Here is a 16,670-nt window from a genome sequence, read left to right as displayed (position 1 = left end):
TAATAGTATAATAACTTTAAACGGTCCCTCGCCCTAAATATAAAGGACTATCTTAACCTTATAATAATAATCTCTATAGACCTCTAAGCTCTTATAAACCTTACGGAGCGATACTAGTATATAATAAATAATTAACGCCGCGCTAGTATATAACTATCTCTAATAATCTAATCTAACATAAAATCGTCTAACTAAAACCGATTTAGTAATAGATCTCGCGGGATATTATAAGGCTACTACTACGTCTCGAATTTAAAACCACGCGGATCGTATCGTAGATCTCCCTACTAATTAATATATCGAGATATAAGGACCGACTTATATAAACGACCTAAAGTTACTTACTATACCTATAGTAGAATAGACTATATAGCACCTAAGTACCGTTTAGAGAAGCTACTAAGTGCTAATATAACTAACTAACTAGTTATATACTATAAGTACTAGTAGCTAGGATACATCACGCCTAACTACCTAGTATAAAATATAAAAAACTAATAGCCTATAAGAAACCCTCGCGACTTATAGGCGCGACTATAATAGAGGGGTAATCCGCTAAATAGTATATTAAACTATAGGCTAGACCTATTAAGGTCTCTCGTGGATAATATTAGACTATAATACTTAATAGTAGGTCGGCTACTAACGTTATATCGACCTAATAAGTATAAGAACTTAATGCCGATATCTAAGCTCTAATAGGTGCCATATTCTATAGTATCGATAGTCCTATTAAGTTATATAGTACCTATACTATTAAATATAGTATCTAGAATAGCGGAGGGAAATAGAAACTCTACTACTTAACCTTTATTATGGTAGATAGTCCCTTTGACATAATTCTAGGTATACTATAGCTTAAGAAATATAATCTAAAACTAGACTTCCTTAAGAAGATAGCTAGCTAGCGTATAAACCTACCTTAATAGAAACTAGTATAGCTTATCGACGACGAATAATTCTAGAAAGATTATAAGAAGGTAATCTCTACTATCTACGTACTCTTACTTATATAAAATAGCGAGCTTAGTATTAAAGTAGACGAAAACCTACTATATTAGTATAAAATATACTAATATATTGCGTTAGCAATCGATTCCTCTAAACTACCTTAATACTAATCTACTAACCTTACTATTAATCTTAAAGACGGCTAGTAACCTCTATATAGACCTATCTACCCTCTTTTAGAACCTAAGTTATAAGCCCTTCGAGAATATATCGAAAAGAACCTTACGCGAGAATAGATTAGACCTAGTATATCCCTAGCCGGAGCTCTAATTCTCTTTATAAAGAAGAAGAATAGAAGCCTCCGTCTATATATTAACTACTATAGCCTAAATAATATCACGCGAAAGAATTATTATCTACTACCTCTTATCTCTAAGTCTATTAATAGACTAGGACGTATAAAGATCTTTACTAAGCTCGATCTATGTAACGTCTACTATTACCTTCGTATTAAGGAAGGCGACGAATAGAAAACGGCTTTTAGGACCCGTTATAGATACTTTAAGTATACCGTGGTCCCTTTTAGACTAACTAACGCGCTAGGCACCTTCTAAGCGTATATTAATAACGCGCTAGTAGGCCTACTCGACATGACATATATTGTATACCTAGATAATATCCTTATCTTCTTAGATAACGAGGAGGAGTATATCTAGCACGTACGTATAGTCCTAGATAGGCTAGAAAAGTATAAGCTATATATTAAGCTATCTAAATACGAGTTCTATTAGAACTATATTAACTTTCTTAGCTTCGTTATTACTAATTAAGATATAACTATAGAGAGAGATAGAGTTACTACTATTATAGACTAGTCTAAACTAAAATCCATTCGAGATATACGTGTCTTTATTAGCTTCGCTAACTACTACCGAAAATTTATTAAATACTTCTCCCGTTTAGCCGCACTACTTAATACATGTACTACTACTACTAACTCGTCTATTACGGTCCGTGGTAGATAGAAATAGTATAATATTAAATCATAACCTATTAAATTAACTAAGGTCGAAAGAACATCCTTTAAGAAGATTAAAGAAGCATTTATAACCGCCCTATTACTAGTATACTTCGATCTAACTAAATCTATTCGCGTCGAAACTAATGCATTAGAATTTATAATCTTAGGTATACTCTTCTAGCCTAGACTAATAGAGTCTAAAAAGGTCTAATAGTATCTAGTTACGTTCTTCTTGCGTAAGATAGCTAACGTCGAGACTAGATATACTATTTATAACTAAGAGCTACTAGTAATAGTAGAGTCGTTTAAGTAGTGGCGATATTATCTTAAAGGTACTATGTATAACGTTAAGTTACTAACTAATTACTATAACTTAAAGGGGTTTATAAGCACGACGGTTTTAAATCATCGATAGGTCTAATAGGCTAAGTAGCTTACGAACTTTTACTTTATAATCTACTATCGACCTAGAAGTATAAACCTAGCTAATAGAATATTAAGAAGACCTAACTATAAAGAAGGCGCCTAGGATTATAGTAGCTATAGGGTCCTAGAGTAGCTATAGGCCTAACTCTTAAGGACGAGGTTAGATAATAAGTTATCCGATAATTAGCGAGATACTAACGCTAATACCGGTAATTAAATTTATAAGACCGAAGCCGGTAACTAAAATCGCGGTACCGAAGTCCCTAGCGAGCCATTTATTAGCGCTATTAGGGAGGGCGATAGTACCCGGCGTATATATTAAGTAGACCTTACCTAGTTAATTATAGATCTATAAAAGATAGACCTAATAGTTTTAAAGTTATGTAAAATATAGTAAGATAGGTTATTACGGACCGAAGTAGACTATAAGTAGACCTTTATAGACGGCTTACTCTACTATAATAGAAAGTACTATATACCGATAGATAATACACGATTTACCGTAGTTAGCCGATACCATAACGCTAACCTAGTAGGATATTTCGGGTATATACGCACCCTAAGCTCGATTCGTTAGTACTATTTTTAGAAAGATATACCTAAGTACGTCGAAGAATAGATAGCTACTTATCCGATTTATTAAAGAATAAAGGCATCTAGATATAAGCTATATAGGAACTTATAGCCTCTACTAGTCCCCCTCTTTATATAGGAAGATATTACTATAGATTTTATAGTTAACTTACCTCTAAGTAAGATACTTAGAATAAGTTATAATTTAATTCTTATTATCGTGGATAGACTTATAAAGATATCTAGGTACGTCCCTATATAGAAGACGATTATATTAAAAGAACTAGTATAAGTATTCTAGAATAAGATTATTAAGGTCTATAGTATACTAAAAAGGATTATTATAGACTAGGGGAGTATATTCACGTCTAAATTCTAGACGTTATTCTACGAAATAGCTAGTATAAATAGAAATATATTAATAGCATTCCATCTATAAATAGATAGTTAGATAGAGTAATAGAACTAAACACTTAAGGTCTACCTTCGTGTATTCTATAATTTCGAATAAGATAACTAGGCCTCTCTACTAAGCATAGTAGAATTCGCGTATAATAATAGTCGTTATAGTATAATAGATGTTACGCCCTTCTAGGCGAACCTAGAATATAGTCTAAGGATAGGTTTTAAACCTTATATGGTCTAGTTCGACTAAACGATAGATGTTAACGTCTATACGTAGAAACTAGCGATTAAAATCTTTAAAACCGTACGTAACTATCGCGTAATAATCTAGTAAGCGAATAAGTCGTATATAAAGTACTATAATAGATTAGTTAAAGATTAATCGTATAAGGAGGGAGACAAAGTCCTCCTTAACGTCCGTAATATATAAACATCACGAGTAAATAAAAAGCTCGATTATAAAATAGCTAGTCCCTTCCGAATCAAACGTTATATTAGTATAAGAGTCTACGAGCTTAACCTAGGAAACAATATAAAAGTCTATAATATATTCCACATCTTATTACTTAAAAGGTTTCAACCTAATATATATAAACGCATGAACGTATAATTATACTCTATTATACCCTAAGATAGACTAGACGTATATAAAGTAGACTATATTATCGAATATAGACTTAACGAAAATAGTATCTAAAAGTATTAAATCCGTTAGAAGAACTACACCGAGGATAAGAACACCTAGAAACCTATAGTATATATCTTAAGTACCGCGATAGCTATATATAAATAGAGGTTATAGAATAACACGTTACTACTATAAACCTAGCGCTATTAGGGCCGTCGTAAAAAGAAGAAGGATACTATAGAGAACGAAGTATCGAATTACGAATCCTAAACGTATACTAGGAAAACTCTATAAGGTAGCCCTATAATTTAAGTGATATATAGTTACTAAACGCGAAGAAAACGTAAATAACCGTTATAGATACGCGACGCGATATATTATAATAGAATAATATAGAGAAGTCTAGAATAGACTAATATAGACTATTATATATAAGAAGAACATGGGACTAAGAAACTAAAAAGGTACCCTACTACGGAATTAAACTCGTGATATATAATATAAAAGGTTAGAGTACCTAAACCGATAACTACTAGGCTACTAGTTCGGGTGCTCTAATATAATTTAGAGAGATAAACTAATTTATATACGATACCTATACTTAAGTAACTTAAAGGAATTTAGAACCTAAAATTTAATAGTTATAGAATAAATAAGAACGTATATAATATTATTAAGTTAAGAATTAAATTACTAGAAAACTAGTAGACGGGTATCTAAACGGTCTAAAAAGGACTAAAACGGATAGAAACCAGGTAGATAGAGCTAATATATACTATATAGAAACCCTAGTAAACAGAGCCATAGAGCTACTCCTCTATCTTATTATTACTCTTAGAGCGTAGCGAACGAACTAACCGAGTAATAGAGCGATAGAGGTTAGAGACCTTATCCTCTAGAGTAACCACGCGCTTAGTTAGAGCCTAGTAAGACGATAACTAAGCGCTAGAGCGGAGCGACTAGACCTAAAGTTAGCTAACGCGGTCTAGAATAATCTAGAATAGAATATATATCCTCTTACGAGGTAACTTAGAAGGAGAACTAGTAGATCTCTTATAAGACCTATTAGTAGTATAAGGTAGGTAGAAAGGAATAGTACGAATCTCTTCTACGGCCTTAGTAGCTAAAACCAACTCCCTAGAATAGATAGTCTAAGCGCTAGGAATCTCGTAGCGACTAAAAATTATAAGCTAAGGTTAATAATAATTAACGGTTTCTAAACTTATACTTTAATAACCTCTAGGAAGAGCTTATAGTACTCTCTAAACTCTCTATATATAGAAGCTAGATAACCGCTAGAACCGCTAAGAGTCTCGCGGACGCGAAGATCGTTATATATATCTTATACACAAATAGAAATCTAAAAACGTATTAGTATAGATAACTTTAGATTACCCTAGATTAAAATAGTCTAATAGACTTATCTAAAGATAAACTTTACTAAGGATAGTATAGCGGTGGTAGCGGGTAGGAAGCTTAAAGATTAGATATATAGGCCCGTCGCGGTTAGTAGAGTAGTAGCTAATACTAGAGTTAGAGCGGAAGAGATATTTAGAGCTAGTAGCGTAAGTCTTAATATACTTAAAGTATATTAAACTATAGTTCGCCGTTTTTCTATGGCGTAAACCACGACTACGTTTAGTATCTTCGGCGACCTAGGCCTTATTATTACTAGGGCTAGATTTAGAGTAAATATTAAGGTCCTAAAAGGACCTAGAGTAACTAAGTTAGTCTATATTAGACCGAAAAGAGGAACGGTATTTAGAGCGAGGCGGTAAAGGTGTAAACTCTTAATTATTATCTATAACGAGATCTTCTTTATCCTCTAAAGGAGATAGAGTAGATAGACGGCGCGAGTAGATATAGGTAGGCTTTATAGCTATCTCTTCCGTAATACTAGTACTAGGATTACCTAGATTAGAGTAACTAGTAGCTACGTTAGTAGTAATAGTAGTAGTAGCCTTAGCTACCTTCTTCTCTAACTTAGAGCGCGCCTTTATACTACTATAATAAGTAGATTTTTTAGCCGGTATAGCCGAGGTAGAGGTAATCCCTTTAGAGCGAGTCTTATAAGAGGAGGAGGTAGGCTTAGAAATAGGACTAGTATTAGATATCTATATATATATGTTAGCTAGAGATCTAAGAGTAGAATACTCGTTTAGTCTTAAAGACGATTAAAGAAGCTAAATTAGTAACCGTAATAACGCGAATAGATTATATAGGACTAGCTCTAATAAAAATAGACTACTCTAGACCCGAACGGATCTAAACTAAAGAAGATAGTATATAAATTAATGACTTACCTTAAGAGTAAGATAGATATACTAGAGAAGAAAATTTAGAATAAGAGAACTAAATATAAGCTTAGTTAATATAGTGGTTATATAACCCACGGAGCTACCTCTAAGGTAGTAGCTATAAAGTAAGGGATAAGCGCGTATATAAATAAAAGTAAACTAGAGCTTAAGTTTACTAATATAAAGACTATTAATAACGTTATATAGATTTAATTAGATATGCGTATAAATATAACGCTTATAGAATTATAGATTTATATATAGCTAAGTACTTCGGGGCAAAGTATAAAAAGAAGAAGGATATTATTAGGGCTAATACTAGGATAGACTTAACTAGAATACTATAGTCTAGTATAGTCCGTAATAGGTGGACCTAGGGTAATCTAGCTAGAATAAGTGAGACTACTATATAAGTAGGCCGCATATACTTAATTCCTACTCTTTAGGAATTAACCTTATTAGGAGAGTAGACTACCCTTTTAAATATATTCCCGAATCCTCCTATGATCTATTAGACTACTATCCTACGTCTATAATCCTTATACTAGAGTATATTAGTATCTAAGGCCTCTATAGTTATTAGTTAAGGGCTACCCTTAACTAATAAAAAGAGAGTTAGTATATTAGTATTTAGTAGTAGTAGTAGTCTATACTTATATCTTTAAAGAGTTTTTAAGTATATATATATAGTATCTCTATATATTAGTATTATTATATCTTATATACTATATATATATATATATTAGAGGTTATTATACTTAGTATACTCTATTAATTAATATATATAGATTATTATATTACCCTAAGTTAACTAGTTTAGTGTTAGACACGTGGCCTGCTAGTTGATTCTACATGTATATAGTAGTCGTATATAAGTAGTGTACTCCACCCTTAAAGCAGTAGCTTTAAGATTCGGTCCTTTTGGTATAGTTGGTTAGTATATAGAGCCCGCCTCCTTATATAATCTTAAAGCTACTATGGGGCCACGGGTTTAACTCTCGGTCTAGTTAACTATTATTAAATTTTACATGATTCCGTTTAGCTTACTACGTCACGTGTACTTTATACACGTGACGGATAACATGGTAGTAACGTTACTACGGTAAGTTAGCGTGTCTAGTACTAGAGGCGGCATTACGAGTATTGGTTGTGTGTGTATATCATTTATACTAGGCCCGTTACGGCTAGTTTAGTTTATCTTTCGTAAGGTAGTATGCCCACGACGCGTAAGGACACGCGCCTTCGAAAAGGGGAGATATTGTTAGGCACGTGGCCTGCTAGTTAATTCTACATGTGTGCAGTAGTCGTATATAAGTAGTGTGCTCTACCCTTGAAGCAGTAGCTTCAAGATTCGGTCCTTTTGGTGTAGTTGGTTGGTGCGTGGAGCCCGCCTCCTTACATTTAGTCTCTTAGGGTATAAAGAAGTTTTTTTTCTATTTATATATATAAATACCTTATTAAACTTCCCCTTAAAATTATAAATAGACCTTTATAAATAGAATATTATAAATAAGATATCTATAATATATAAGTATCTATTTATATATAACTCTAACATATATAAATAACTCTTATTTATATACTCTTAATAGATAAGTAAAGGGTTCTAGTATATATAATAATAGATACTCTATTAACTAAGAAGTACCTAGTATAGATAGATTAATATAAAATTAGTTCTTAATTAAAGAACTAAACTCTTTCTTCTTTATACTTAATAATAGATCTAAGGTCTAAGAAGGTATAGAGCTAAGGTCTAAGAAGATATAGAGCTAAATTAAAGTAGATATATAGATAGTATAGCTAGTGGAATTTTACTAGACTTACTATATAAATATATATATTAAGTCTAAGTAGTCTAGCTTATAGAAAGTACTATATATAGTAATAATAGAGATTACTACTATTCTATAGTAATAATTATTACTACTAATATAATAATAGATACTATTATATTAGAAGTTATTTATAGAAGAATAGTTATTTATCTAGTACTAGAGAATATAGATATAAAAGAAGCTACTAACCTAGAAATTAAACTATCTTCTATAAATAATCTATAATAATAATATTAGTGTTTAACTAGGAAGAACTATATATATAGCCATATATATGCTCCACAGGCTCAGGCCTCCTCTAGTATTAGCTACTATGTATATAAGAAAACCTCCTATGATTGGCTCCCTAACTAGACCCTATTACTAACCTAACCTAGCCTAGTCTAAGTCCTCGAATCCCATTAGGTGATAAACTTACTTCTTATCCTTATATTAGGCTTTTATTACTATATTAGTACCGGCTCTTAATAACGCCCTAACCAACTATAGTAGGTATTACCTTTCTTATGGTTAGGTAGGTCGCTAGGCTAGGCCTAGTCTTTTATTCCTATATTACCGTGTTTTTTTCCTATCTATGGGAATATAGCTTTACGCCGGGTAGTAGTTATTAATTAAGATAACTAATGCTAGAGGGGGTGTATATCTAATAGGTCCATGCCTTAGTACTAACCCTAGCTAGGCCGAATTCGGAAATTATTCTTCGGGGCTATATAATCGTCTATGGGTAGGCGGGATACTTAATTAGGTATTACTATCTATTTTATGGTTACCGAGCCGGAGTAAGCATAAGCTAAGCCGGATTAGAGTAGATAAGGCCCCGGTATATAGTGAAAATTCTATGATTCGAGCTAAGCTAGTTATAGGTCTAGCCGCTCTAGGCGTCGCTCTACCACTTAAGGTGGCTTAGTAGGTAGCTATATTAGGTAATTCTTATTATATAATAACGGTATAGTCATTTTCACATTACCTAATGGTCGCTTAGGACTAAGTAGTCATGTAATAGTAACCTTCACGTCACGTACTCGCTTAGCCCCGCACACTTTTTAATAGAGCGTGCGAAAACTAGTGTGTGAAAAGATGGCCGTTATAGGATTCGAACCCACGACGTTGGATGACAAACGCTTCTAGTAACGTAGCATACTACCACTACGCCACCTGGCCTATAAATAATCTATAATAGATTTAATAGGTAGATTCTTTTAATAGAAGGTATATATACTATAATCTAATAGTAGATATTAAGTCTAGTCGCTAAGGCCTATATTAGAGAGTATTATATATAATAATAACTATTACTATAAGTTAATAGTAATTACTACTATAATAAGTAAGTATAAGAGAGTAGCTTTAAAAAAATAGTTTCCTAGAAGGCTAGTATTAATAAGCTAGATAATACTTACTTATAAGTAGTCTATTACTAGAATAGACTCTAATAATAAAGAGATAGAGAAAGAGAATAATATTAAGAGTAGACTCTAGATATACTTAATACTAGCGTACTATATCTATACTACTACTCTCTTCTTACTTAATAAGGCTAAGTAAGTTTCTTTTTAATAGTATACTCTATTCTATATCTTAAGAAAGCTAAGTAAACTCTAGTATTCTTTCTTATTAAACTTACTATATTCTATAAATACTCTTATATTTATATATATATTATATTTCTATAATAGCTATTCTTAACTAATAAAAAGGGAGTTAGTATATTAGTATTTAGTAGTAGTAGTCTATACTTATATCTTTAAAGAGTTTTTAAGTATATATATTTAGTATCTCTATATATTAGTAATATTACGTTTTATATACTTTATATATATTAGAGGTTATTATACTCGGTATACTCTATTAATTAATATATATAAATCGCTGTATTACCTCGGATTAATCTATTTAGTCTCTTAGGATATAAGAAGTTCCTTAACTTAGAAGGTATAATAGATATTATAAAATACTTAAAAAAATACTAATATATAGCTAATATAGTATAAAACTAATATATAGTAGTATTTTTATAAATATATATAGTAATTATTAATAATATTATAAAATATTATATATACTAATAAAACGTGTGCGCGCGACATGAGCGTGCACCGACTGCCAAGCTTTCTCATGTAACTATGGACAAACGGATAGAACATAGAACACAGAACACAGATCATAGAACACAGATTACAGATCACAGAACACAGATCACAGATCACAGAGCACAAGTATTGTATTGTGGATTTGTGACCGTCATGGCCTAGTTACCTTGGGTTTTGGCTCGACCCTTTGAAAAGGAGAAAAGGAATATTGGTTATTACCAACACCAACAATAATTTTCACATAAAGCAACCTTTTACCGCGCAAAAGAATGCTGTATCATGACGTCTCAACAAGTAGTTTTAAGGGAAGCACGACTAAACTGGAAAACAAACATTGACTCGGAATGCTTACCGTCTCCCATCGATTGGAAGGCCCTGGAGGAATACGCGATTAGCTTCAAGCGTAAAAGGTCTAATTACGACGGCGAAATAACCTGCAACGTCTCTGCCGAATACAACATGGGTGGACTACACGTGGTTCGGCGGCTCGACTTTCAGGATGGAACAACTTGGGTAGCACGTCTACAGCTCCAGAAAGCCACTCCTGAATCACTAGAACGGTTGTTAAATGAAGTCCACACAATTCAGGTCATCCGAGAACGATCTAGAATCCCTGTTCCGGAACTGTTCACGTACGAGGCGAGCGATGATAATGCTGTAGGTGTTGCCTTCATGATCATGGAATTCGTTCCAGCGGACACCGCCATGGATTCATTTGGAGGATGGCCTGTACACAGAGGCAAAATCCCTGCTCCTTTTAGGAGGAAATTTTATACTGGGATGGCTAAAATTCAGGTGTGTAGCAGGTCGTTCCCTTGACAGTTGGCTAACAAAGAATAGGTCGAATTGGCGTCAGTACGATTTCCAAAAATTGGAAGTATTATCAAACTTTCCAATGGAGAGTACTCAGTCGGACCAATCCCTAGAATTGGGGGACCGTTCGACTCAGCCGCAGACTTTTTCGAAGCTTGGGCGAAATGTGCGAAGTTTCCCTACAGTGAGAGTACAATTCGAGCACGGACACCCTCCAATCTCGTAGATCGGATTTTGATATCAATTCGAGACTTTCCATCACAACTCGCCAAATTCGCAAAGCACCATTCATTTCAGGAGGGGCCTTTTCCGATAATTCATACAGACCTCTACACAAGCAATATTCTTGTGGATTCCATGTGCTGCATACAAAGTGTAATTGATTGGGAGAATACGATTGTTGCTCCATGGGAGATGGTCGAATTCATCAAAGATTTATCTATTGTGCCACCTGTAATGGACGGGCCCCTCTATAATGAGACGGAGTCAGATCGGGAATTACTCGCTGAACGGAAAAGATATATCGAAGTTATCCAAACATGGGAGCGCGTGCGACAGCTTGATTCTAAACTCTCTACAGTGCTCGATCATTGGAACACCCAGAGTTTAGCCCATGCAATTTGGTTATATCTCGAGGGCAGAATCGGTTTTTATACTGATGTTTTCAAGTCTTTTGAGCTGGAGTAAAAATCAGTCCATTAGTATGTTCTTCGCTTGTTGCTTGCTTCTAAAGGGACAATTCATAAGGAGGGTATGTATGAAATACACGTTTTATCTTATTGTCGGACTGGGTCAGCCTGGAAGTCTTCGCCAAACAGGACGTGTAAGACCTATAAAGATCGGCCAATGTTCATACCTCTCCATAGAATATTTGGAATGAGTATTTGAAGTGCTCTAAAATATGGTTTTAAAGTCAACCAAAAATCGTGCGGACATGATTCCGCAGTATACGCCATTGTTTCCTCTTATTTTAATGTCGATCAATCAATTCGGTCATCAATCACAAAAATTCCCACTGGTTGACGCCGTTCTCCAGCTCTTTGAAGCGTCTTATTGCCAAGGACTGTATCGATATTCGACCAGCTAGCATATAAGATATTCGCGAAAGAGCAAGTTTCGATGGTTCCGCTATTATCCTCTTCGTAGAGGATTATCGAATTGATTATCAGTGGGAGCCGATATGGCTACCCTTTTCTTGGATGTTTCGAGCCGAGCATGTTCTTATCATTTGCCTTTCACTTCAATGTCGATGGACCTTCTTAACCATTGTCTATCGTTATAGTTAAGGTAGCGACATGCGATTACTAGGATCTCCTGGCGTAGGGTAAGCTTATAACCATATCGAAATCTATTAAGATAGGTAGGGAATATACCTTCTATACTAATATCTTCTTATAAGGTATCACTTACCTATCTTAATAGACTTTAGAAGTAAGGTTCTTAGTAATAAAGACATGGATTAACTAACCATCGCGATTATCTTGGCTCTCTGTTATAGGCAATCTAACTCAAACGCTACTTCCTACACTGGCCTGAGTCATTTCAATAACATCCATAGGCTTGAATTATTTACAGATAGGGACGTCTCAAAAGCCAGTCAACCTCTTGGTAGTCGTATGAGAAACACACTAGTTTACCGATTACTTTTCCTTGCTCGTTTGATCCTGTCATACTGATTCGCCTCTGCGCCTTCCTCGGTTTGAATACTAGCGATAAGCTTCTTGTACTTGGCCTCATACGCAACATCAGCCTCCTTCTTCTCCCGCAGCTTGGTCCTAGCAATGAAGTTTGCGTCTTTACGAAGCTCGCGTAGTGCACCCTTGCGCTCCTTCTTATACTCTGCCTTGAGCTTGCTGGCTTCAGCACGCTCACGGTTAGGATCGTAGTGCTTATTCGGATTGAACGATTCCTCGAAGCTAGGGATTTGGGACTTGATTGGGATAGGCCGGTGGTGGTGTAGTTCCAACGGCCGCCGAGCAACGCGAGCGTAATTGAGATATAGTTGAAGGCGTTGGAGAGCGGATTGTTGCTTGTGGCGTTGGAGAAGTGCAGTGACCGTAGGAGAGAAGATGTCGGTCAAAGCCAATTTCGATGACCATAAATCGGCTGCCTCGATTAGGATATTAGTGTAGCAATTGATATGCTCACGAGCGACCATATCACTTTCCAAAGCCTTGATGCAAAAATTGAGAAGTTCAGGTACGTATCTTTTCGAAAGCCTTTGATACTGCAGAACCAGAGTACACATATAAGCCCCCGAGTTGAGGTCTTCCACGGTTCTAGGGGTGTTATAATTCAACCATTTTGCGATTATAGTAATGGCTGGGGTGACGATTTGGTGGAAGTGATCTGATGTTGGGTATATGGTCCCAATAGCAGTCAGAAGAATCAAATCTCCCGGGGTAGGGAACTCGTCTCGTTGCATGTCACTGAGCTTCCTTCGGAATTGCTGCCCAATGTCTTCAGCGAATTGCCTTGAAAGTGAATGCAAGTGCCTTATCAGCGCGTCAATGACTGCGAGCGGCGCAGGTGGCTTCTGATTGCCCAAGTAAAACAAGTGGTCGACCAAAGCCATGGAGAACGCTGAAAGTTTGGCGGTATTCTGGTCGCTCAGCTGGGGATGGTAAAGAGAACGAATCCTCTGCACTACCGTTGGTGCATCTTTTATGGCGACATCATTGAAAATCTCCAAAAGCTCTGCATGCGAGGTCGGGCATGCATAAGTATATGCTAATTTTGAACTCGATGAGTTTACAGAATTTAGACCTGGCTTCAGATCTGTACTATCTGCGTCTGTACTCTGTTTGGGGAGAAGTCCTCGGATAAATTCGTCATCATTGTCCTCGTCTTCCTGGCTCGAATGCTCTGATTCGGAGACGTCGCTGTCGTCGCTCCAGACTTGATCCGATTCGAGGTCGGACCCAGTGGCTATTAGGTCATCGTCTAATAAGAAATCGTCCTCATCTTCAACGCCATGACTTTGCTGTAACTGCTCTCTCCGGGTGATACCAAACGCTTCCGCATCATCCAAGAGGCCCTCCTCTTCCCGAACGTCTGTATCACCCCTATCCTTGGCCTTTTTATATCTATCGTCTTCGTCGTCGGATTCGATCTCGCCTCTCATCCTACGCAACCGTCTCTGTTCCATATCCTTGAGACGCAACGCCTCCGCAATAGCCTTCTCCTCTTCAGTCTTCGTTCGCTCGGTGGGCTGTGCTTTCTTATCCCTAGCTAGATCTCTCACACGCCTGTCGAAGTCCTTCTCGGCATCCATTTGCACTTGAGCGAGGAGTGCCTTTCTACCAGGATCTATGGAAGCACCCTCTTGGGTGGGATACTGTGTGGACTTAGCTGGAGGTTGCCGGCCTCTAAGAATCGACAGCAGAACTGGTAAATCTTCATCAAGTTTCTCGCGCTCCTCTTCGTCTTCATCCTTGGCCTGTTGACGCTCGTATTTATGTAGCTTAGACTTTGCAATGACCTCTTTCATGACCTCAGCCTTTGATTTCTTCCGCTCTGGCTGCTCTCCCATGCCTTGCGTTCCGTATTCTCCATCTTCGATAATGGATAGACGCCTCTTGCGAGGCTTTGTGCCATCTTCTTCTGAGCTGCTAGGTCCATCGAGACTTCGAGCATCGAAGTCATCTTGATCGCTGATATCATTACCTAAGTTCAGTGCCTTGCCACCGTGAGTGAGACCACATTCTTCACCATCTTCCGCTTCCTCTAGGTCAAACATAGAAGCACCTCTTCCTCTCTGTTTCTCACGTATGAACCGTTTCATAGCACGCTCTTCTGGTGTCATTGTAGGGTCGTTTTCGCCAAAGCGACGATCATTTATGCCGCCAACTTTATTCCGGCGATTAAGCTCTGGCAGAAGGGTAGCTCGCCTCTACACAATATACTATTAGGCTGGTTCTGAAGCCTGATAGCCTTGACTTACAGTCTCTTCGCCAAAGCCTTTCGTGACACCCGGTCTTCCAATGATGCCGTCATTGCCTTTTGTCTTCGAGCGATTCAGCGTCGTGGCTTCAAACTTCTTAGGCCTTGCAAGTGCCTTGACGTCGAAGGGATTGAAAACCTCACGTATCTCCGCGAGGGCGGCATTGCGCTTTGCCCGCCCAAACTCGTTCTCACCGTTCTTGCTTTGGTTTTTCTTCTGCTTTTTCGATTTTTGAGGACCGAGTATTCCCTTCTCATGCAGAGAAGTCTTGAGTCTTTTCAGTTGAGAGGGAGGCATGGCACAGTTGTCGTGTGTGTGTGTGGAGAGTCGCGGAGGTGCTGGTGAAGAGCTTACGAAAAATTTAAAGATCCCACATTGCATCCATGTTGGTCGATAGACACTGTAGATTCTGGCACGCTATGAATTGTGGTACTACGGATCTATTTAATTAATTACTACATACTAAGTTGCGATTGCTCTTGTTACTTACACCCTCTTGCTGCCGATGTCTAGGCGCACGGTTTAGGGAGTCTACTAGTTATAGAGTAGAGCATCGCTTTCGGAGGAACAATTTCAAACCCAACGTACCCAAGTGCATCATGTCCAAAGTCAGCGACCGATGGCTCTGGTTTGGAGTGGGTACTGCATGCGCTATGTTAAGCTTTTCGATATACATCTGATGCTCGCAGGGATTCTCGCCTTCATGGCAGTCAAAGGTATCTCGTACGGTCTGCACGAAGTTGTTCGCGTCACTGCGATCTACAAGCCTAATAAAAATCCGCACAACCGTTCGTCTACACCAGAAGTTTCTGCTGCCGATTCCATTCAAATCAAGTCGCTTGTCACCCTCGCAAAATCTTCCAATGTCGAAATCGCACAAGCCGCCACGACCCTACTCTGTGATCGGTTCTCCCGCTCAAAGTCTTGCATGCGAGCGCTAGCCTCTGACCTCATATCAACCGACCGCCTAGTACGCCAACGCGCAACTAAGACTCGGCTTATGCTAGAAGAGAATAATACTGGTGGATATTCAATCTTTGAGAGGCGGTCTTATGAACGTGCTGCACATTCACCGTATATGTCAAGTAGCTTGGGCCTACCAGACCCATCGGGTGTGCATCTACCTGTCCCAATAAGCGCACATAGCAGGCAACATGATGCAAGTGAAGCAGAGCAGACGTTGAGGAGGAGACGGAGAGAAGCCATGGTTTTCCATGAAGGTAACGGCCCTTTATCCAATACCGATATTCATCAGCGGCTTGGAACGGCTCCAGCAGACGCAACTACCCGTGATATCGAGGCGGTAGAGTTGGCGACTACAGTCATGGATGTGCTAGATAGGAGCCTCACCCCGCAGAGTTTCAGCCCAGGGGCTCACATAAGGGCTCCCGGAGGCTCTCAATTTATGGATGAAGTCTAACAAACTCGGGAGGGGTTAGTCTCATGATTAATGTCCTCCCGACTGAGACCTACGGACGAGACACGTGCGCTCAGAAATGAGACATACGATGCTGTCCACATGTTAAACAATGCCACGAAGTTGAACTGTGATGAAAAGGGTGATTATAAGAAGATTACTGAGGCCATAGGTATAGATATGTTACCACCATCGCATCCACGTGCTCAAAATTCTTCCAGCCATATCGGCCGCCGAGTTTGTTATCAAACGCCATCAATGCCACACT

The 16,670-nt window shown here is 37.4% G+C and overlaps 3 protein-coding genes across 3 annotated transcripts; 2 read left to right on the top strand and 1 right to left on the bottom strand.

Moving 5' to 3' along the window:
• Window positions 1–10,289: 10,289 nt before the first annotated feature.
• On the top strand, window positions 10,290–11,935 carry EJ05DRAFT_458272 (uncharacterized protein). Its single transcript, XM_033742553.1, has 2 exons — window positions 10,290–11,024; window positions 11,070–11,935. Exons 1-2 carry the CDS (start codon window positions 10,509–10,511, stop codon window positions 11,727–11,729), a joined length of 1,176 nt encoding a protein of 391 aa, XP_033595714.1. The 5' UTR covers window positions 10,290–10,508; the 3' UTR covers window positions 11,730–11,935.
• Window positions 11,936–12,325: 390 nt separating this feature from the next.
• Window positions 12,326–15,510, bottom strand: EJ05DRAFT_224829 (Nop14-like protein). The gene is made up of 4 exons (XM_033739928.1): window positions 15,476–15,510; window positions 14,986–15,425; window positions 12,511–14,934; window positions 12,326–12,356 (listed from the first exon to the last, which is right to left on the bottom strand). The coding sequence occupies exons 2-3, from the start codon at window positions 15,364–15,366 to the stop codon at window positions 12,676–12,678; spliced, it is 2,640 nt and encodes an 879-aa protein (XP_033595713.1). The 5' UTR covers window positions 15,367–15,425; window positions 15,476–15,510; the 3' UTR covers window positions 12,326–12,356; window positions 12,511–12,675.
• On the top strand, window positions 15,471–16,610 carry EJ05DRAFT_542111 (uncharacterized protein). Its single transcript, XM_033749699.1, has 2 exons — window positions 15,471–15,624; window positions 15,675–16,610. The coding sequence occupies exons 1-2, from the start codon at window positions 15,585–15,587 to the stop codon at window positions 16,403–16,405; spliced, it is 771 nt and encodes a 256-aa protein (XP_033595712.1). The 5' UTR covers window positions 15,471–15,584; the 3' UTR covers window positions 16,406–16,610.
• Window positions 16,611–16,670: the final 60 nt, after the last annotated feature.

This window comes from Pseudovirgaria hyperparasitica, assembly GCF_010093815.1.
Source record: "Pseudovirgaria hyperparasitica strain CBS 121739 unplaced genomic scaffold EJ05scaffold_21, whole genome shotgun sequence".
Classification (NCBI taxonomy): domain Eukaryota; kingdom Fungi; phylum Ascomycota; class Dothideomycetes; order Acrospermales; family Acrospermaceae; genus Pseudovirgaria; species Pseudovirgaria hyperparasitica.
The sequence above is the reverse complement of the archived record's forward strand: the minus strand, read 5'-3'. Positions and strand labels throughout refer to the sequence as shown.